Consider the following 23,851-nt stretch of genomic DNA (forward strand, 5'->3'; position numbering starts at 1 on the left):
TGTAATTTTCTGCTGCTAGGGGTCTCTCAATCAAAACAATGGATGTAAACTAGTGCTGTAAGTTAAACATGTTATTAACGGCGTTAATGCAAACCCATTTTAACGTCGTAAATTTTTTTATTGCGAGTTTAACGTTCTTTTTAGCCTAGCAACTTTTGTAGTTTTTTTCACATGCTGTTGCAACAACTAGTAACGTTAGAAAAACTGCAACACCACATCGGATCTAGCTAGACCGGAAACACAACAACAGGCCCGCCGCACACACTTGTTTGGGCTTGCGAGCCGGCCAAAGAGTAGTAGGCTAACGTTACATTTTGAGTGGATGGCAAGCGCGAGACGCCGAAATGGATGCCAATAAGATTCTGAATGGAAAGTTTACTTTTAAAAAGTTGTCGAGGGGGACAGTAGTTTCACGCATACACAGCCTGTACTCCACGGAGAAAGCATCCCAACTGGAACCAGTGATCACTGGACGTCAGTGAGTAATCAAAATTATTTAGGAGTTACTGCTATGTATATCAGTATACGGTTTTAGGACTGTGTTGTTTGTATCGTTTTTTTGACAGTTTTTTTTCATCTGGGACATTGTCCACCCCCTGTTCTGTCCAGGATAATTGTTACATTCCTTATTAGAAAAATGTAAAGGTTACAAATGTCCTGCTGTGGCATCTGGTTTTGGACCATTTTGTTTGTACTGTATAAGCAAAGTGTTAGTGTTACATCTCAGTTAGGTTAGGTACTTGGAGGAATTGTGCAATAATGACAGATTCACACATTTTTCTTTTGTTTACAGTAAATAAATAAACAATTACAAATCTTAAAGTCAAGTTAAGTAACTTTCCTTGCATTCATTAGATTCCAAATCAAGATACACTGGTAAGAATTGCTTTCCATTGTTAATATGTACTTAAAAACAGTTCTGAAATGCAAAATAATAAAATTGTATTCATGTGACAAAACGTGAATTAATCGCGATTAACTGTAGAAATTTGGCGATTAATCGCGTTTGACAATCCTAATGTAAAACAAACTTTTGATGACGTCGAGAAGTGCCATTATGGGAGTTGTAGCGTTCATTGTTTAACACAATTGGCCATTAAAATATATCTGTTCACAGATGGGTTTATCCCCCGTCCCTCCAGGATTTCGCGATCGCAACAATTCATGCAAATTCAACTAATCATCATGAATTTTGTGTGACTCGCAATTTTTACCAATGACTGCAACTTTCCTTAAAGTTTACCAAAAACCAGAGATTTCCGCCACTTCAACCAATCCCAGCAGTCCCACGTGCCAGACTTTGCGTCAGTATGTAACTCTGAGGCGTACTCTGAGAGCCACTGACCAAGCGGGAGTGAGAACGGGTTGACGTAACACACATACGTCGCCTAATTCATTTCCTTGTTTCTGATATGAAGACGAGATGTGAACTAGGGCTGGGGGTAAACGATTATTTATTTTAACGATTAATCGGCCAATTATTTTATATATTATTTTATCTAACAACTAATTGAATGATTAATATAACAATTATTTTTCTGTTGCTCGATTAATAAAAACCATAATGTATCTCAAATAAATACCAAAAAATTAATAATAATATACTTTATTAAACAAGTCTTTTTTTCTTCTGCTGTACACAAAATAAAATAAATAAAATTATTTTACGGTTATACAAAATGAAAGGCCAGCCTGTTTTCTCTTCTACAGTACCAACAAATAACGACACCTTTACGTATGGGACTAAATTTGAAGTATTCCCATACCTTCGATGATTTAGTGCGAGCTGTTTTTTTAGGACTTTTTCTTTTATTGGGGCTTTTTGCAGGGCTTTGTTGGGAATTCTGTGAGGAGGTTGCTGTTTCTTCCTCCATTCCGCAATGTTTTGGTCTCCCACGTGTGTGTGGCGTCGCTACAGGCCTAATGTGAACATCTCACATTTACCAACAAAACGTACAGCGAATGACCATGCAAAACATTTCAATGTATACTGTTTTTTTCACTCTAAAGTCGCTGAAAGCTGCTGCTGTTTCAATCCTGTCGGCTCTCTGCAGCGGGCGGGGCTGCTGCTCAGTTCCCCCCGCGACAGACGCGCGCACAAACACACACGGTGGATGCAGGAAAGACCGGAGATGAGACGTACACAATGACCTAAACTGAATGATAAGTTAAAGTCCAATAAGTACTTTATCAAACCGTATGAATGTGTGTCCCAGGCCAGGTTAGGAAATTAACTAACAATGTAAAGATCAACAAGCCACTGACACATATGTTCAAATTTGATTAATTCAATACATTTATATTTTTTGTCTTAAACCCACTAGCCATATTTCATATATACTTATTATTTGCAGCATCCTGAGCCTTTTTGGTAAGGTTACTAGGAAAACTCAGCCCAGAGTTTCCTTTTATTTTTAAAGTATACCAAACAAAATCGCAACTTGTTTTTGCAATTTTCACTGTCTCTCGCAACTTCATTGCAACAAAAATACAAAAGACTGCAACTTTTATCAAGATTTTTTACAAAAGCTCCTGAAAAATCTGGCATTTTGGGCCACAACAATCTAAAAAAAAAGGTTTAGTAACGTTTATTCATGTCATTCTGATAAAATAGCTGCAGTTTCCTCCACATACTTACTTTTCTTGATTCAATTTGTATTGGTAGTTGACCAGTTAGCGAGCAAGCAAGCTAACATTAGCTAGCAGCTAAAACCACAATATCACGATATATTTCATGTCAGTGTCACTTTTGGAAAAGGGACCTCATTATTCTGGAGGGTTGACTGGGGGTATGAGGGGTCTGGGTGGGGGCGACTTAAAAAGGGTGAGAACCACTGCCGAACTGAATGAATTAGACCACAGACCCCCATTTAATAAGATTTTGTCCCAGATTCCCCCATCTGATAGGATTTTTGCTTTTAGATGTTTTATTACAGAAAGTGTATCAAAACATTAAGTCAAGGTTTAGCAAAATCAGTGATTTGTTTCTAAACATATTGTACATGTTAGTATATACTTGTTGAAAACATGTGGAAAGACTGTAAATTGTTTAGTACTGAAATGTTAAGTTAGACTGTCAAACCTTTTTTTTTTTACATTTCTGTGTCCAGGATTTTTTGGGCAGTCTAAAATCATGGCTTGATGACGCACTGGAGCCATCAATAACATAACACCTCCAACCTACTAAACAATGTTAGTACTAACTTTAGAGCACATAGCATCACTGTTGTTTGGTTAACCCCAGTGTTGTAGTACTCAAGATCATTTTTTTAAGGTCTCGGTATCCACTGCATTTTTACTCGGTCTCGGATAAAGACCGGTCAAGACCACAACTGCAGGGATATCACTGAATTGCCAGTATATTGTCTGATTTATGTGTTAACATCTTTACTGTGATTGGATGTAAAACTTCCTGCTTCAAATGCAACCAATAACTTGACTTATTTCTAATTTGTTACTGTTACCCCCCTCTCCCCACCCCCTTAACACGCACTCCCAACAAAATGAATGACAGGACACAGGAGGAGAAGCTCTAGCTCTAACTTGTCGTTGATAGAATTTGGCTACTTAAACCATAAGGAATTTATTTGCAAAACAACATGTAAAAAAGCACTGCAATTTGTAAATTCTCCAATGTAAAGCTGACTGAGAAAGCTGGGACCACCTTTAATTTTAGAAAAGAGGCATGAAGAAAGGTAAGCCGAGTAGAGATGCACTGATTGACCGAATAGGGACCGGAATTGGTCGATTTTCATGTCATCGGCCATGACCGGCGACCTGCCGGTCAGTCTGACATGCCGGTCAAATTCACTCAGGCGCTGCATGATTTACATCGCGCAACATCAGCACCACACATGCACAGCAGGGTTTCCGCTATATGCATGTAGCAGTGGTGCACTGCCACTCAATCAGCTGTTTATGAAAGTCGTAATTATACACGGCTCTAGAGAGCCGTCTGCTCTACTGATGTTAGGCGAACAGTCAGCCGCTCTCTCTCTCCCCTCTGAGGCTGAAAAACTGGAACATGAAAACCGCACTCACTCGGCCCATGAAATATGACAGTTTATCGGAAAATAGCGTTGGGCACACTGACTTTGATGAATTTACTGTTTATCAGACTGTAGATGAGACAAGAAAAAAAGGAACTACACGCTGTTTTCAGGTAACGTTACTGTTGACGTTCAAACAGGCCTGTGTGTGTGTTTTGAGAAATATCTTTAAACTGCAAGGCTATATTATTTTTATTTGTTATTTATATATTATTTTACTGCCATTACCTGTTTTCATACATACAGAAGTTTAGTTTGCTAAATATATCACTTTTTTTAAGATGGATATTGGATGTGAAAAGAAGGAAATGGTTCTTTCATAACATTGCAAAGATAGAAAATAAATGTGTGTATGCTGTAAAGTGGTTAGAAAAAAATGAAATCGGAATTGGCTAAAATCGGTATTGGCTGGTCAAACTCAATGAAAAATCGGAAATTGGAATGGGCCTAGAAAGTTGTAATCGGTGCATCTCTAAAGCCGAGTGTAAGTGCACTAGCTAAGCTAGCTAGCTAACTTCATCAATAAGCCTCAATGTCTTCAGAAATCTCTTCACCCCTCACACAAAGTGATTTAGCCAATATTAGCATGCATTTTCTTCATTTTATCGTGCCATGCAGTGTGGGACTCACACTGGTCTGGTCTTGGTCTTGACTCTGTCTCACCCTGCCTTGGTCTTTGGCTCAACCCCTAAAATCTTCGATTCTATCGGTCTCTATACACTCTGCTCTTTGGCCGCACAGTATGGAAACAGCGCCGATCATCCAGTTAATTTTATAAGCGGTTTTGGCTCAATGATGGCTTCATGCGACAATTATCAACTCTTATAGGAATGAACAGGGTTTCGCCTCGAGAGGAAGATGCCTAAACTTGTTGTATCCGAATACACCAATCAGTCCTTCCAGAAAAACGCAGAGTTTTTTTGTGATTGTTGCGGGCAAAAATCCTTGATTATGCGGCACGTTTTCTTAAAAAATGCAATGGAATATGCGGGATATTTATGCAATTTTATGCGATGAAATTGCGGGAACTTGCAAAAAATGCGGTTTGATGAAAAAGAGAAGAAAGAGTGATTCCCCCAACACCCTGCTTTTTTTAAACTTAATTTCCAAAAATAGTTTACAGATATTCAGTCATTGCAATAAGTAAACAAATAAGATACAAAAATATATACAAATAATATAATATTAAAGTAAAAATAAAAGTAATAGTCTAAACAGAGGGAAATAAAAGATACAAAAGAGACAAACTTTCAAAAATCGTTAATAATATAGACAGCAGGAGCACTTCAGATATTAAGATAGCTTTCTTATTGGATACCAACTTAAGAGACTCACAGTATCAACCTCCAACACCTGATTTTCGATGATGTTCACATCACGTAATTACGTCACTTCATAACGTTCCCATGGCAACAGGAGAAAATGGCTGCTCTTGTGTGAAGTAAACGCAACATTTTTTCATAAGATATATGTGACTTTTTTGCAACGAAAATGCGGGGATTATTAAATCATGCAAGCACCGCATATTTTGCGCGGAAATCTGCAATTTATGCGGCGAAAGTGCGGCATATTTGAAAAAATATGCGGACTTTGGCTGATTATGCATTTAATCATGCGATCACATAATCACGTTTTTCTGGAGGGACTGACCAATAGTAAAGTGCTATTTGCCATGTGTGTCAAAACCATTTGATGAATATGTTTGAACCTTAGTTTTATTTTGACCAACCTGGAAGAGGCGTGTGAAAATGTCGAACTCAAACACAGAAATGTAGTCGTTGCAGGTGAGGTCGATGGTGGATTTGAGGGCCATGGCCTCCAGGCCCGAGCTGATGGGATGCACTTCATGAAGGCACTGTCGGAAGACTTTCCATGGCACTATTGTCCTGCAAGAGAGAACCAGTACAATCATAAAAGCAAAGAAACTATCTTTATTTTATTTATTTATTTATTTTATTTATTTATATTATAAATTATATCTTTATTGATATAAATTTCCATTTGACAAATGCAAAAGAAAAGTTTCTGTACAACAAAAAATGCGTGAAAAGAATTGATTCTTAGATAAGGTTGAACTTTTGTTTAACTCATACAGCTCTTACGGCTTAAGATAAGACAAAACAATGAAAAGAGCAGAACAAAATATTGTTAAGTATGGTGGTACAAACTGAGGAGGAGTGAATTGTCTCACCCACAACTAATAGAAATTTGCCAGGGGAAACAAAAGTATCTGCTGGTAATGTCATTTCGACCAAATGTCAAATTACCAAATGTATGTGATCAACACCCTCAGTGGCCAAACACAATAGGTTAATCTCACTTCTTGACATAGTTAAAAACGTCTATTGCTGCAAAAGTACAAACTTAAAATGCATTTTTACTGGGCAGCAACATATTCAGTAAATTAGAAAAAGACACGCAAGAAATTAGATGGTCACCGAAACACAGAAACATTTTAATTTACACTTTCCAATGTGTCCACTGCATACATAATATGTGATTTTCAAAAGTATGTGAATTAGATAGAACATAAACTTTTCACATTACTCAGTCACAGCAGGTAACATTCCACAGGGACAGCCCAAACCCAGACTCCCGTATTTGCATGTCTAAGAGGACTTAAGTCACATTGGACCAACCAGATAAAATTCAGGGTTCAAGCATAACTTACGGCGAGCAGAGCAGAGAGGTATAGTGCGTAACAACATGTAGCACATGTACTTAACTGGGAATGATCAAGAGGATTATCAATGGCCCCTGGTGCAGATGAACAAACAATATGCTCATTACTGTAAGTACAATATAACCTCTGTGAGCAAGAAGCCAATACTTTATCAATGCTTACCTGTTCAACACTTACCTGTTCAACAGGCATAAACAAGTAAATGCAATATTTGAGTCTGCTCTGTCTGCATGCAGTCTCTCATCCATCACTGCTGTTTGAAACTAACACAGCGAGCTACTCTGCAAACAGTACATTTACAAACAAGCTTTCAACATGAAATGAAAGCAGTTGTATGTAGTCTAACTGTTTATCTTACTTTGCCACCAATCTTGGAATTTGGCAAATACTTGTAAACTTAGCTGCTGGTGTAAACAAACCATCCTCTCCTCTCTACCATCCGTAAATCCACATTAGGCTGCTGCTATCGATTATTTTAGTAACCATTTTTTACTGATTATTCCATTGATTAATCAAGTAATCTGATCAGAAATACTCTTGTTTTATAGTAAACAGCAAGAGGTTTCCTTTTTAGAAAAAGCTACATTTGTATTGCCTAAATTGCATACAATAACAGGGATAGATGCCAATATTTTGTAGCACTGCCCACACGGGCCACCAAGCCCCTTACTCTGTTGGCGAAAATAAATTTTTGGTGACCCAAATGTACATCTTTTTCGCCCCCTTCCCCTTCTCCCCCAATTCTGGCTCTTTACACTGGATATGCAAAAGAGATTTTCACTAAGCCCAGATAAATGTGACTGTACAAAGCTTACAGCAGGGCTATTCAACTATACTGTTCAGGAGGACACAATCTCAGAAGGCTAATACTGAGTGAGGAGAAAGAAAGAAGAATGCAGACATCATCGGCATGGTCTAGTATGCATGTGGTAAATCCTGTGATCAGGAAACATTTTCTCTTAAAAGGTTCCTCACTTGCTGGTCAGTAGTGAGCCGCTTAATAAATATGTCTTATTCTTCACTTTCAACGAATACCTTTTTTTTTTACTCCTGAGTTGGTTCTTTAGAGCATTCTGAAGAAGAATGCACTTCATATCGTCAACAGCAGTTTGTTTCGAAAGTACCAAACAACATGGCAATAAGGAGCAATAGAACCAGAAAATCAAGAATCCCCATTCATTGTCAGTTTAAATAAATCACTCTTAAAATGCCAGCTGCCATTGAAACAGCAGAATATGAATTGAAGCTATTGAGGCTTTTTCACATGCAATAATGACCTTTCACAGTCTGTGGATCTCAACAAAGGATAATATATTCACCTACTATCAGTATTCTAGATACTAATATCGCAGCTAATACAGTTGGTGTACTAGCAGCTAAAAACACAAGTTAAACAGATTTATTGTAAGCACGATGTAGCATTTAAATGCACCAATCAATAAATTGAATAGTTGTGTATCCTGTGAATTAAAATAATGATTTGCTCTAAGATAGTGTTCATACAAACTGGGCTCCTTTCCCAGCACTACACCTACATGCACTTCAAACAGTATGACACACATTAAATAGCTATATATATATATATCTTCATTTAATACAATGTATTTAGTAGTGGATCTCTCTACATCTCTCTTTCAGTTAAGGGGTCCTTGGCTTAAAAAACGTTGAAGACCCCTGCTTTAGAGAAACCATCTATTTAAAGAAAAGTGAGACTTTTTGTTTTATTCCCTGTAATCTAAGTTTAAGTGTTTTTTTGTGTATCCCAATATCCTGAATCCATTTAGTCAATGCAGAAAGTGCTCCTCTACTTAGGGAATTCAGCAAATGAACATGGAACTCCCTTCATTAAATCTGACATCTCTCTTCTACACTTTAAAACAGTTCTTTAAGGGGTTGTTGTTTTTTTTTTGATAAATTTTTTATTATTTTTTAGCACCATTTATCATCCAGACATACATAACAAATTCCACAATATGTGCCAGGTAATGTCATGTGGTGCATAGAACAGATAAACACAAACTGAACACCCTCTGCGGTCTCGAGGAAAACAAAAGAAAGAAAGAAACAAACAGAAATCACACCTTGCCTAGTCGCTCTCCTCTAGTTCTTGTGGCGTTGAGGTCATTAGGTCTAATATTTGTGCTGCTGTGCTTTTCCATGACTTGGCTTTGTTAATCCTTGCTGTAGAGAGCTCAAGCATAACTATGTCTAGAAAACACGCTAACCACTGTTTTATACAAAGCGAGTGGGTAGCCAGCATTGAGCTATCATTTTCTTAGTTGCAGTTGAGCCGGCTAGCCAAATCTTCCTCTGTCTCTCAAGCAGGTGTAATTTAGATTCATCATTAAGTAACAAAACAATTGGGTCAGTAGTGATTAGATATCCTATCACATCAGATAGTATTGATGTTGTTTTATGCCAGAACTCATGCACCTGTTCACACTCCCAGACCATATGTAGGAAAGTCCCAGTTTGTTCAGGTTGACAGAATGTACAATAGGGAGTGGGAATGGCTTTGGAGACGTATCTCTTCTGAGGAGTCCAATATGTCCAATGACATATGTTGAAGTGGATATACTGGTGATTTGGGTTCTTGGAACAGTGGGAAATGTCCCAAACTGTCTCCCAATTAACTGTGTTACCCTCAGGGCTCAGCTCTCGTTTCCATTTATTTACTATTGGGAGTTCTCATATGGATATTTGCATCAGTTTAGCATACATCTTGGACACTAATCCTCTCATAGGAAAATCAACAAACCATTTAATGACTGGGAGCGCCTCAAGACTGGTTGATGTCACATGTCTCTTGTTCAATAAAAGAAGATTACATTTATTCCAGTTAATTTTATAACCGGAAACTGAGCCAAATTCATTGAAGATCTTAAGAATTTTTGGGATAGAGTCCTCAAGATCAGAGATGTACAACAAAATAGCATCTGCAAATATCTGTTAATAATCTGCTATTGGATTTAATCTGGACATTACAGATTTTATTTTGCCTTATGGCTTGGGCTAGCGGTTCAAGAGAGATTGCAAACAGCATGGGGGAAAGCGGGCACTCCTGTCGCGAGCCCCGCTGGATGGGAACTGGCTGAGAATGCAAGCCATTGGTTGAGACTATGGCCGTGGGATTCGCATAAAAAGTATGCACCACGTCAATGAATTTGGACCCCAAACCAAGCCTCTCCATTACCTGCCACAAGTAGTTCGACTCTAGGCGGTCAAAATCCTTTTCCGCATCCACTGACAAAACTGCTGCCGTTGTTGGAAGGTTTTTGGCTTCTTCTATTATATGAAATAGTCTGCATACATTGTCTGTAGCATGATGCTTTGGTATAAAACCTGATTGGTTGGGGTGGACTAGCTTCTCGATAAAGCGCTCCAGGCGGAGAGCCAAGACTTTGGAATAAAGCTTAATATCAGTCCCGATGAGGCTGATGGGCCTGAAATTTGAGCAATCCGTAATATAACAGAAATTAATGCAGTGTTGGTTTGCTGGTGGAAAGTACCCATCTCTATGGCTGAAATTAAAGCTTGTAAAATGGTAGGTCCTAATATGTCAAAACACTGTAGAAGAAGTTCGGATGGAATTCCATCCAACCCTGGCGTTTTCCCTTTTTTAACTGTTTTTAATGCTGATTTAAGTTCCTCTATCATTATAGGTTGCCCCAGTTATTCTTCCTCCTCTGGGTCAAGAAGAGGCAGGTTTAGTTCTTTTAGGAACTCCTGGAACTGTGTCGGATCTGGGTTGCAGGAGAACTCATACAATTTTAAATAGAAGGATTGAAAAGCGGCGCTGATATCCTTAGGATTTGTTGAGATACCTCGGTCTGTGTAGATGCTGTTGATGACACTCTGGATTCACTTTGTTTTAATTTCAGAGCATGCAACTTACTTGGTTTACAGCTATTAAAACAATAATTTTGTCTCACTCTGTGCATTGTAAATTCAGCTCTCCTTCGTAGCAGATAATTTAGCTCTGTTCGACTTGTGACTAGAAGAGTATGTGTAGATTTAGAAAAACAAGTCTTAAGACTGCTCTAAAGATTTACAGCGTCCTTCCAACTCCGCAATCCTTGCCTCTCTTTTCCTCCGCGAAGGAAGATGTGAAATCTCTAATAAATCCTTTAGTTGCCTGCCAGATAATGTGGGGTCAGAAACTGAGTCGGTGTTAATTGATATAAACTCAGCCAGTTTGGCTCTAAATTCTGCATCAAAAGTTGTGTTCTGGAGAGGGAATTATTAAATTGCCACCTGCTAGATCTTTCTCCTAACATGTGCATTGTGATCAGACAGAATTGCTGGTTCTATTGCTATCGTGTGAAACATTGCCTTAAGCTCACTGGAGCACAAAATATAATCAATGCGGGAGTGGGTGAGGTGACGTGTGGAAAAGAAGATGTAATCCTTGCTAGTAGGGTTGTGCATCCTCCATATATCTGTAAGATGGTGGGATTCCACAACTGCTCTAAACATGTCTGATATATGTTTTGGGGCTTTTGTGTGATTGACCCCTGATTTATCCTGATTTAAATCTAGCACTGCATTCATGTCTCCCCCTATAATTTGTGAATATTCATTGAGAGAGAGCAATTCATTGGTTAAGCGCGGGGAAAAAACTTTCATCATATGTAGTCCTCATGCATATACCGAAACAAAGGCTATTTTCCTACTCCTTATTGTGGTACATATATAAGATATGCTGCCTGATAGGTCTTTACTATTTTTGTCAACGGTGAGTGCACATTTCCGCGACAGCAACACAATGGAGCCCTTGGTTTTGATGTCGTCACTAGAGGAGGCAGCAACTTTGAAGTATTTATTTTGTAGACGATTTACATCTCTTTTACGTAAATGTGATTCTTGTATAAGCGCCACATCTATGTTCTTCCTTCTTAAATAGTCCAGGAGTTTAGCTCGTTTGATTGGCCCGTTTAGCCCCCTGATGTTAACTGAAAGGATTGAAAGCTCAGCCATCTTTGAAATTTACACGCATCATGTCTTGAGTAACCTACTGGAATTCAATGATAAATTTGTAGCAAAGGGTGAGCTGTTAGCTCTGCGCAAAGTGTGGTAAAAACACAAAAAATAAAATAAATACACTTAACCCTCTGAGACCGCAGACCCCAACCCCTATTTGCAAGATACGTGGCCACATCAAACTCCAGCCCACAATTACCCCTCCTGTCTGAAGTTACAGGTAAGTTGAAACAGGTCTAGTGAACTTCTTATGCTAAACATGAACTGTGTTACAAAAACCCTAGAGCTAGGTCTCAACCAGCTATCAAATTCTGAAATAAGCTATGTGAAAAACACACCAACCTGGTCGGAGTAATAAACATAAGCTGGACAGTCAGCATTTATCATGTTTATCCAGTCTGGTTAACTGTTAACAAACATAGATTATACAGTGCCTTGCGAAAGTATTCGGCCCCCTTGAACTTTTCGACCTTTTGCCACATTTCAGGCCTCAAACATAAAGATATAAAACTGTAATTTTTTGTGAAGAATCAACAACAAGTGGGACACAATCATGAAGTGGAACAAAATTTATTGGATATTTCAAACTTTTTTTTAAACAAATAAAAACTGAAATATTGGGTGCAAAATTATTCAGCCCCCCTTAAGTTAATACTTTGTAGCGCCACTGCCGCTTGCCGCGATTACAGCTGTAAGTCGCGGGGTATGTCTCTATCAGTTTTGCACATCGAGAGACTGACATTTTTGCCCATTCCTCCTTGCAAAACAGCTCGAGCTCAGTGAGGTTGGATGGAGAGCGTTTGTGAACAGCAGTTTTCAGTTCTTTCCACAGATTCTCGATTGGATTCAGGTCTGGACTTTGACTTGGCCATTCTAACACCTGGATATGTTTATTTGTGAACCATTCCATTGTAGATTTTGCTTTAAGTTTTGGATCATTGTCTTGTTGGAAGACAAATCTCCGTCCCAGTCTCAGGTCTTTTGCAGACTCCATCAGGTTTTCTTCCAGAATGGTCCTGTATTTGGCTCCATCCATCTTCCCATCAATTTTAACCATCTTCCCTGTCCCTGCTGAAGAAAAGCAGGCCCAAACCATGATGCTGCCACCACCATGTTTGACAGTGGGGATGGTGTGTTCAGGGTGATGAGCTGTGTTGCTTTTACGTCAAACATAACGTTTTGCATTGTTGCCAAAAAGTTTGATTTTGGTTTCATCTGACCAGAGCACCTTCTTCCACATGTTTGGTGTGTCTCCCAGGTGGCTTTTGGCAAACTTTAAACGACACTTTTTATGGATATCTTTAAGAAATGGCTTTCTTCTTGCCACTCTTCCATAAAGGCCAGATTTGTGCAGTATACGACTGATTGTTGTCCTATGGACAGAGTCTCCCACCTCAGCTGTAGATCTCTGCAGTTCATCCAGAGTGATCATGGGCCTCTTGGCTGCATCTCTGATCTTGTATGAGCTGAAAGTTTAGGGGACGGCCGGGTCGCCGTAGATTTGTAGTGGTCTGATACTCCTTCCATTTCAATATTATCGCTTGCACAGTGCTCCTTGGGATGTTTAAAGCTTGGGAAATCTTTTTGTATCCAAATCCGGCTTTAAACTTCTCCACAACAGTATCTCGGACCTGCCTGGTGTGTTCCTTGTTCTTCATGATGCTCTCTGCGCTTTACACGGACCTCTGAGACTATCACAGAGCAGGTGCATTTATACGGAGACTTGATTACACACAGCTGGATTCTATTTATCATCATTAGTCATTTAGGTCAACATTGGATCATTCAGAGATCCTCACTGAACTTCTGGAGAGAGTTTGCTGCACTGAAAGTAAAGGGGCTGAATAATTTTGCACGCCCACTTTTTCAGTTTTTTATTTGTTAAAAAAGTTTGAAATAGCCAATGAATTTCCTTCCACTTCATAATTGGGACCCACTTGTTGTTGATTCTTCACAAAAAATTACAGTTTTATATCTTTATGTTTGAGGCCTGAAATGTGGCAAAAGGTCGAAACGTTCAAGGGGGCCGAATACTTTCGCAAGGCACTGTAAACTGGACTGTCAGCATCCATCCTGTTTTTCCAGTCTGGTTACATGTTCCTTTAAAGCTTGGCTCCAACATACAGTGTCCTCAGCATTAACCATGTTCTTCCAGTCTGGTAAAGTGTTAACAAAACATAAACTATAAACTAAAGTTCTTACAGTCTGGTTAAATGTTCCTTTAAAGCTTGGCTCCAAAAACTTACATACAGTGTTTCGAGACGAATTCAGCACGGTAGCCCAGACACCGCTAGTTCACAGCCGCTGGGTCCGCCAGCCGCTGGGTCCGCCAGCCTCGGCCCATCAGCTGGCTCCAGCCCTAGACGCGCGGTCCCCCCGCCGTCCTGTGGCGCCATTGTCGGCAACAGGCCCCGGGGCGAAGCGGCCCATGTTGATGTTGCGTCGTCCTCCACATCCAGCTCCCGACAAAAAACGTCCGCATCTGTGGTTGCAGTGAAGGCGAACTCTCTCCCTCCGTGGGTCGCTCTCAGGGTGGCCGGGTGGATGGGCAGGTCTGGGGAGCCCCTAGCATGTATCTCGTGTTGTGCTCCCTCCAGCTCCCGATGCCGCTGTGTCGTGAATGTGCCGCCATCAGGTTGCATCAGATCACACATCGCAATTCCCTTTGTCTCAAGCTATGCCCTGATGTGCTGCAGCGAGGCATTCATTTCCGTCAGCGCTCCCTTTACTGCGTTGTAAACCACCGATTTAAGCACACCAAGACCTGAGTGATCAAGTCCTCCATGTTTGGGAATGCGCTAGTATCAGACGCTATGTTAGCCACCGCTCTGCTTGCCGCCACCATGTTTGCAGATTTTGTGTCCGAGTATGTAGCTTAGACGACAACAGGACCTGTTTTCTCGCACCTGCAGGCAATTCAATGAGTGACTGTGATAGCAGATAAAACAATTTGGCGTTGAAGAAAAAGTAAAAGACCTGGTTATTCAATGAAATGCGGAGGTGGGTACGAGAGCCGAAGTCTTCTGCGACCATTTCGGGTGCTGGTCTTCCCCTTAGCTTCTATTTAAAGAATAATTAGTGGTTCTTTAAAGAACATTGATACTTGAGCTTCAATTTTTTTTTTTTTTTCCCAATGCAAAAGTTCATTCGATTTTATTTAAATCAGAATCAGCATACCGAACGAATAATAAAAACAGACAAATCTGAACTTTGAGCGGTGTGCAAGTCTTACTGTAACAGCTTACTAAAAACATACTCTTCCTATCACATACATTCATAACCAGAGTGGCAGTAGGAAGAGGGCTCTAAAACCCTGATACAGACTTTGTAAGTTTGTCAAATAAAGTGAGCTTCCTGACAGGCAACCCCCAGGCAGTGTGGCTAGGCTCTGCCTGTTCTGTCTGCTGCTGTACGGCAGACGTTACCATCCTGTCCCACACCACCAGGATTATTATGGTAAACTAAAATAAAAACGAAAATAGCAGTGACAAATATTTTTTGTAAACTGAAACTAAATAAAAACTACAACTTTTCAGAAAAACTAAAACTAAACTGAAGCTATAATATATCACTACTGAAAAAGGAGACGGCGTGTCAACTCTCGTGACACTGAACCACAGAAACTGAACAGACTTGAAACGAGATGGTGCTGTGCCATAATTGCTTCACAGAGGACACTAAAGTAGCTCACTAAAGATTAAACATTAAACATCATGGTTTTTCTGTATATGTAGCTAGATACTTCTGAGACATTATATCTGGCCCTAACAAAAACAAACTAAAATTAAATATATAAGAACTAAAACTAAACCTTTCTGAAAAACTGAAACTAATCCAAATCCAACAAACACTCTGAAAACTAACACAAACTAAACTAACTTAAATTAAAAATGTTAAAATGAAATAAACTAATTGAAAGTTCAAAACTATTATAACCTTGCACACCACCAGGCTCAGGGACAGCTTCATCCCACAGGCCACAAGACTGCAGAACTCTGAGTTCTGAGCTCATCACATGACACTTGACACCTGGTAAAGATTTCCTTTGCCAATGACTACTTCTGTTATTGTTGTGCACATGACCAATGAAGAACCTTGAACATTGACCCATAAAGCTGGCAAAAGGTGACAAAGTACAGACAATGTAGAGTGTGTGTGTGTGTGTGTGTGTGTGTGTTTGTGTGTGTGTGTGTAAGCAGTGCTGTGTGTGCAGTGTGTCACACTGTCGTGGAGGTGCTCCCACATCTGGGCATCAGCATGCACTTGTTTTAACTATCAAGAAAGTGAAAGTACCCTGGAGATGAAAAAACAAGAAACATCCACAGATCCTGACAGCAGCTTCTTCTTATCACAGTATGAAATCCTGATACATTAAAAAGGGGAGCACCAACTCAAATATGCAAAATATAAAGCCATGATGAAGTGAAGCTTACTTTTCTCCAAAGAAAGTCCTCCAGAAGTCAGCTGCATCAGCTTTGGTGATCCTGAAACTGTCCCCCTGGAACTGTCCTCCTGGAAAGATGGCTTTGATTTCAGCCAGCATGTGGCTGAAGATTAGAGATAGCTTGGTCAGGTTCCTCCTGCAGAAAATAGGCCAGAAGAGAGAGGAAACAGTTATCACAGTCAACAGTTCAACAGACACCATTTGGAAATGATTTGGCCTTCAAAACTGTGGACTTATTTTCAAATGTTGTTGACTTACATAGAAATTGAAAACACCCCCTCTGAAAATTCAACTCCAAATAAAGATCAAGTATATGTTGGCAGCATTTAAATAAAGTTGATAAAAGTTCCCTTATATACAGTACAAAGCTCTCCTGAGCAATCAACAGTGTTCAGATGACAGAAAAAACAACAAATTATAACAAAATACAGAGTCAGTGACCATGAACTGGAAATTGAAAAAGGTTGTCATTTAAAATTGTGGTGACCAAGAGAGGAATGTGTCTGTACAAACTGCCACCAGGACATTGAAACAAACATACATTTATTATGTACATATCCAAGATACAAAGAAATAAGTATAAAATATTTCCAGAAATGTGAAACTACTACACCAGGCTTAACTGCCTACCCTGAGGAAAAAAAACTTACTTTTTTGTTCATTGAAGATTAAGGTATGGCATGGCTAGCAGCTAAATATGTCTTACCACATGAGGCAAAATAAGAGTTGTAATATAGAATTGCATATATTGTATTAATATAATTTTTTTTATTATTATTGTTTCAACATGCTACTCATTGAGGGACATACAGTACAATATTTCTTTATTATCTTCAATGATATCATACTTATCCTGTTTACTTTCATCACCACAGGGCTATTTCACAAAACCCATATAGCAGATTAAGCTGGGTTTTTCCACTTATTCTGGCTTTATTAAACCGTGACTCAGTTTCATGAAAGCAGTGGCAAATAAATTACCATGGAGATTTATTCTGTGCAGCTAGGCAATACTGGTGCCTTATCTGTTAGTCAGCAGTAACTCCAATGGATTTTGCCTTTTTTTTTATTAGCATGCATTAAAATACCACTGTTATATTACAATATAATTACAATATTGCCATTCACTTAAAGATTAAAGATTTTCAGCATCATATTTGTACTCTAGGGGTCTACTAGGATTACATGATGTTCAAAAAAATCATATTATGTTTCTGATGCTGCCCATTGCTTATGGCAAGCCATTTTATAGCCATTTAATAACATTTAATAAACTACACTCCCATCTGTAATTACATTTTAGATATCCACACTAGCATTTCTACTCATCAAAATTGTATACTCGCTAGTTAGAATGTCAATTGAGATATCCACAATAAGATTCTTACTAGTAGAAATTGTATTGATTATTGTTAAAGTTCATTCTGGATAGGAAGAATGAGGTTGTGGATCTCTGAAATTAAAAGCCCATACACATGGATGGGAAACGTGATGTCATTTGTACTAGTAAGAATTATGTGGTGGATATCCAAAATGACAATTGTAGATAGGAAGAATGTTATTGTGGATATCTGAAATGTTCTTTTTTACTAGGAAGAATTGAATTACGGATATCTGCTATAAATATCCTGTCTAGCTATTAAATGTTAAAACGGCTTGCCATACATGGCTGCATTGCCTCTACCTGAAGCACTCTGTTTGAGCTCTTTGCCAGCCTTCCCGAAAAGCCCAGTCTGCTCTGATTGGTCAGCTGGCCCACTCTGTTGTGATTGGTCAACTAAATTCAAACAAGCCACTGGGCTTGCTCAGGCAGAACCTACTGTATGGGCAGCACATATGAAAAACTGGGCTGGCATTCTTAATTAATGACATTAATTGAGAAAAATCAATTGAGGTTTGATGAATATATTACTGCAGTGATTGAGATGATTAGAAATGGCTAATAAAGTTGCAAAGGTCTTTTCAATGAAGTCATTTTTTTATGTATTCTTTAACAATAAAGGATCATGTAAGTTATTAGTTATTATTTTAATTCAATCTAATACTGTACTGTTTGCTCCCAGTTCCAAGCATGCATCAATTGAAAGCCTCGCACAGGTTTGGCTAAGCTACGGAGCTGCAGGCTAAAAACACATCTCTATTGACTGCACCTTAGCTAAGAAGATGATGCCATGAAAAATAACTCTTTATAGAATGGCTTAATTGAAGCTTATGGACTTGTACTCGATTCTACTGTTTGTAGAAGAGTTTGTACCTTCATGGTTGAATGCTTGTATTGGAAGTCACTTTGGATAAAAGCGTCAGCTAAATGACATCTAACTGATACTGGGACTGAGGCTGTGATTGGGAAAGCTAGTGGCAGCACCCTAAATAGTAGTAATTGTTGAAAATAACACTTTAAAAACTGCTGCATGGATTTGTGGTTTAGTCACTTGAACAAAACTTGCCACAGCCACAAGGCATCAGCATTTGTTTTTTTTGGGCATGAGGGCTATGACAACTCTTTTAAGGAACAGAAATGTAAACACACCAGATTACCATGATTACAGGAACTATTTACAACCCCATGTTTGAATATTTGAGAAAAATAAATAACAAAATTTCTATTCTGGCAACATGCAATGTAACCAACAGCAGTAAAAAGGTTATGAGCAATATAGGAAATCAGAATTCACTTATTCACCAGATAAAACTCAGGCTAAAGGTTCTGATTAGCAGTACAGTATTCTGTTCTATACATCTAGATGTTAGTTACAAAGTGAAGCAGGCATGATTTATTTATGACTGCAATGTTTTCTTCTACTGATAGCAGACTATGATCAATCTCAATGTTGTTTGGGTCAAATGATTTACGACGTAGCAGATGCTGTGTACTTTCTGTCCTTGACCACGCACACACACAGCTTTCGCATGTGCTGTACACAACATAGCTGACAGTGATATGACTCATTCCACGACTGTGACTGACTACAAGATGCATTAAGCTACCTAGAAAATATATTGACTTCAATTCCTTCAACAGCAAACACCAGATTCAACTAGATTGATCGGTTTTCCACGTACTGCACTTGCAGAGTAATGGCTGGAATAAAGTAAAGAGGTGAACAGCAGGCCAAGGTGGGATAAGTGAGAATCACTATTCTGTGCCTTGGTTGTGTGTGTGTGTGTGTGTGTGTGTGTGTGTGTGTGTGTGTGTGTGTGTGTGTGTGTGTGTGTGTGTGTGTGTGTGTGTGTGTGTGTGTGTGTGTGTGTGTGTGTGCTGACAAAGCCAAGCTCGTCTCAGTAATTTCATGCTCTCCAGTCAGCATTAGGCCTCTAATCAACCAGGACCAGCCAAAATACTCTCCATTTGGGATGCAGAGGTAAACACTGCAGATTCTTACACAATGGTTGTAATTCAAACTCAATTTCCAGCCTTGTTGTGGAGGAGGGCTCAGCTCTGAAACACCCCAAAATAAACAGAAAAACATGATGCAGTTGTATAATATATTTGCAGTAATTTTTGGTATTACTAATTGCTTTTTGCATCATGATGATGCAATGCTCACAGACTATGAGAAAGATATATTTTTATAGCATATCACTGTAAAAAAAAAAAAGTGCAGGGCTGATTTTAAATAGAATTCCTTTGCAATACCATTCTACCAGGTTTGGTTAATTAGACTTCCTTGTGTATCCTTGCCATGCCCAGTGCCATTAGCATGGTTGTGTAGTCTGCTTCGTCTGCCCATTCATTAGGGCTTATTATCTGTAGAGTGTGTGCAGCTGGATGGCCAGAAACTGTTGGCTGACTAACACAGTTGTTAAAGACGGCCATCGACAGCTCTACATACAACCATATCATACTGGTTTGCAAAAAAACGTTCTGTAAAAGTCACATTTTAGCCTCTTTTAAGATAAAATAGAATCTTACATTCAAAACACTTTTACAACCAAAACACAATCTTGCTGCCACTGGCCTACATGGTGTCACTCCGTTGTTGTGGTGACACCTGCACTACTGCAGCTCAACCTCCCACTATCTCTATTCATACTGGTTTCCTGTCACCTGAACAATATCGCTATCCTCTGTTACAAACTGCTGTTACTCTAGCTCACTGTGACAGTGTACATTTCCCTCTTAAACATTTGAGCCACTGAGAGAAGTAATGATATGATGATATGAAATAATGATTTCATAGTTAATTAATATACATATATAAAAAGATACTAGAAATGTTTCTTGGGAGACCTCAGAAAATTTCAGTTTCATTATAGTTTAATTTACTAGTCCCATTTTAATAACCAGCAGAGAATTTTATACCCTATGAAAAGCTACATTCTTTGAGCCAAGAATGTAGCTCATGAAGGGGTGAGTCTTGTTGTTCTATCTGTGTGTTTGGGTTTGAATGTGCTAGTGCAGGTGACAGCAGAGACACGGTGAGAGCAGAGTGGCCATAAGGGACTGTAGGCTTCACACAGGGACTATTAGACAGATGAGATGTCTATCAGATCTCCAACAGGCTGCTGCTGCTGCCACCACCACAAGGGTAGAATGGAAGCTGGTGGAGAACAAACTGCTGTGGTGAGGGTAAAGAGAACACAGAGGGGTAATACAAATTTTTTTTAAAAGGTTTGCGGCTGCTGATAGCACCATGAATTATGCATCACTTGTACCCGCTATCTGCTCTGTCTCAAGGTTTTGCAGATGATGGCAATTTGTCTTTCTTTGCATCTGATCAGTGCAACTGGGTTGGTGTAGCCCGGCACTCATTCTGCGCTCTCCCTCTCTCTCTTATTTCACTCCTCTCCTGTGCGTAATGGATCTGGTTGCTGTGATGTTTACAATGTTTACCAAGTAGTTTAAGTTGGCTGTTTTTCTATAATAATGACAATAATAAATTGTATTTGTAAAGCACATTTCATTGTTAAAAGCAATCCCTAAATGCTACAGAGTAAAACAAGATTAAAAAGAGGTTTAAAAACAGGAGCAGCTGACTTCCGGTGAGCGACATGCTGGAGTAATCACATTTTTCCACGCTCCAAACCTATTCATCTTTAACTTTCTCTATAGTTCAACCAAAGCGCTAGCCATTTATATCTAACTATATTCGGCAGCACTGTTGGACATAAGTTGAAAGTATGTCCAACAGGTCGAAGAAAGAGGAGCAAAAGAAGGATGACTCGCTGTTGAGCGCCTTGGTATCCATGCTAACGGCTATGCTACCGAGCACAAGACTTCGCTCCTGGCTGAATTCAACACGCCGTTTACCAAATTCATCAGGCCAGAGCCAAGGCAACCTCACGGCTAATTCCTGCCATTAGAGCTAGCTCAGGCGAGATCCACACTGACCCTGTCAACATTAATGAAATATTTGCCAAATTCTTAACTGTATGCCTCTGATTGCCCTCCCATTGCAGATAACACGCTTAATGAAATAACCTTCCCCCAAATAGACGTCGAAACCACAAATGACTTGGGTGGTCTTATAACTGCTGTCAAGGTTCAAGGGGCCATTAACTCGCTACAGAGCGCTAAGTCCCCCGGGCAGGATGGCTTCACTGTAGAGTATTACAAAACATTTTCCACTCTCCTCGCGCCAGTCCTGAGAGATTTGTACAACGAGGCATTTCGGCATCGTCGCCTGCCAGACACACTGTCGAAGGCCACTATCGCCCTAATTCTTAAGAAGGCCTGCTTTGCGGCCGCTATAGACCAATCTCACTCCTCAATGTGGACCTCAAAATTCTCTCGAAGGTTCTTGCAATCAGTCTTCAATGGGTGATACCCTCCATTATCTCGCTTGATCAGACAGGGTTCATGCCTGTCTTCCCACAACACTAGACATCTACTTAAAGTGATGGTTCGGAGTAATTTCACCCTAGGCTGCTTTGCACCTTGACCTTGAGCCAAACAACCCTTGATAAGCTTTTTTCCCTTGTTATAACGTTGGTCGAGTTAGCGTTATCAGCTGGTTAGCTTAGTGCAGGTGCTAATGGATCCACGTTTGTATCTCGTAAATTACCCCACTAATAATGGAGAATTATACCAAACTTCTACAGTAGTACAAATAGTTTCTGTACTTATAAAACGAGACATTAGGAAGATTGTAACTACACCAGAAGTATATTTAAATAACACTTGCCTGATGGATACTCCTCTTGGCTGCTACCGCGCAAGATCCCAGAAGATCACGCACAAAGCACATCTATTGCCGGAAGAGACTACTGGTAAAGAAGAATCAAGAAGCAAGTGAACAGCAGAAGCAGCTACTGCAGCATGAGGCAATAGGACTATGGAGCTAGATTTGTTTCTTTATTACATGCGAGAAAATAAATGATCTGAGAGGAAAAAAAAAGTTTGAGAGCAAAAGTTATCACACTGATAGCAAAAAAGCATTTTATGAGAGAAAAAAAAAATATTTGAGAGAAAAGGTTTTCATACCAACAGCAAAAAATAATAATATTTGAGACTAAAAAAAGTTTTGAGAGAAAGTATTTTCTCATAGAACATAAAAAAATATAAATTTGAAATTTTTTAAATTATTTCTGAGAAAAGAAAATCTCTCTCAAAATACTTTTTTAAACTCTCCAAATATATATTTTTGCTATCAGTGCGTAAAACATTTCTCTCAAAAAAAAAAAGTGTTTCTCTCAAAACGTTTTTCTTCTTGCTCTCAAAACCTAAGTCTTTGCTCTCGATGCAATTTCTTGCCTCGTGTCAGGATTTTGCTCTCGCTGTGAAAATAATATATGTCGGGGGCCACGTTCCTATTGCGCCAGTCGGGTAAGCACTGTCTTGTCTTTGGAAGTCGAACTGAATCATTACACTGGCTAAGCAATAACAGCCAGGGGTATCCAGATACACGCGCAACAAGGAACAACGGCGGCTGCCCAATTCAGATAGCAACGACACCCATTAAATGTAAGTATTTTCGCCTTAAAGAATTGATTTAAAAATTACGACAGTCTTGTTTTGTGCGCTACACAATCATGTACATAGATATTTGCAACTATATTTGTATATTTTGTAACGTTTTTAAAACTATCGCTAGCTTGCTATGCTAACGCGAACGTATTGCGTTTGCACAACAGTCCCACATTCTGCGCCTTGACTGCATGCATGTCTACATTGTTAACTAAACTCCATTAGCAGCGAAATTGCGTTTTGATATCAGTGCATAACACTACTTGCTTTGGAGACATCGATACATGCTTTACATATACCGTCCTGTATGCCAGCAGGAGGAATTCAAAACCCAGCAGCTGATCCACTTTCTGGCTGAAAACGAGCAGTAATCATTTGAATTCATTCCTGTTCATGTACCTGTACATTGTTGTTGGTTATGATACAGGACACTAATGAAAGAAATGGGTTGGAGGGAAAGGTTACTGGCCAACAGGCATCACACTATGGTCTGGAATTTCCAGAAAAGCTGTAGTTTTGTTTGTTTGTGGTCTTGTGTGTCTTTTAAGTTTTATACATTTGAGTGCCTTTTTTAGTGTGACATCTAAGTTATTGTTCTAATAGTTGATAATGGTTCTCTACATTTTCCTATAATGTTTTTGCATGTTATGTTTATTTTATTGGGAAATAAAGAATTTTTTTTTAACAAAGTGTTTCTGAACATCAATGACATTCAAAACAGTGATAACTGAAACAGATAAACACACCATGCAGTGTATAGAAATATTGATTGCAAACAGACCTAAGTA

General features: G+C 39.2%; 1 protein-coding gene across 1 annotated transcript in view; it reads right to left on the reverse strand.

Annotated features, from left to right (window-relative positions):
• The window catches only part of cblb (Cbl proto-oncogene B, E3 ubiquitin protein ligase), a 92,747-nt gene that overhangs the window by 48,427 nt on the left and 20,469 nt on the right, over positions 1-23,851 (reverse strand). The window contains 2 exon segments of the mRNA XM_039776863.1: positions 5,779-5,935; positions 16,146-16,292. Of these exon segments, the coding sequence (XP_039632797.1) occupies positions 5,779-5,935; positions 16,146-16,292 (304 nt within the window).

The sequence above is a fragment of the Perca fluviatilis genome, chromosome 16 (assembly GCF_010015445.1).
Source record: "Perca fluviatilis chromosome 16, GENO_Pfluv_1.0, whole genome shotgun sequence".
NCBI lineage: Eukaryota > Metazoa > Chordata > Actinopteri > Perciformes > Percidae > Perca > Perca fluviatilis.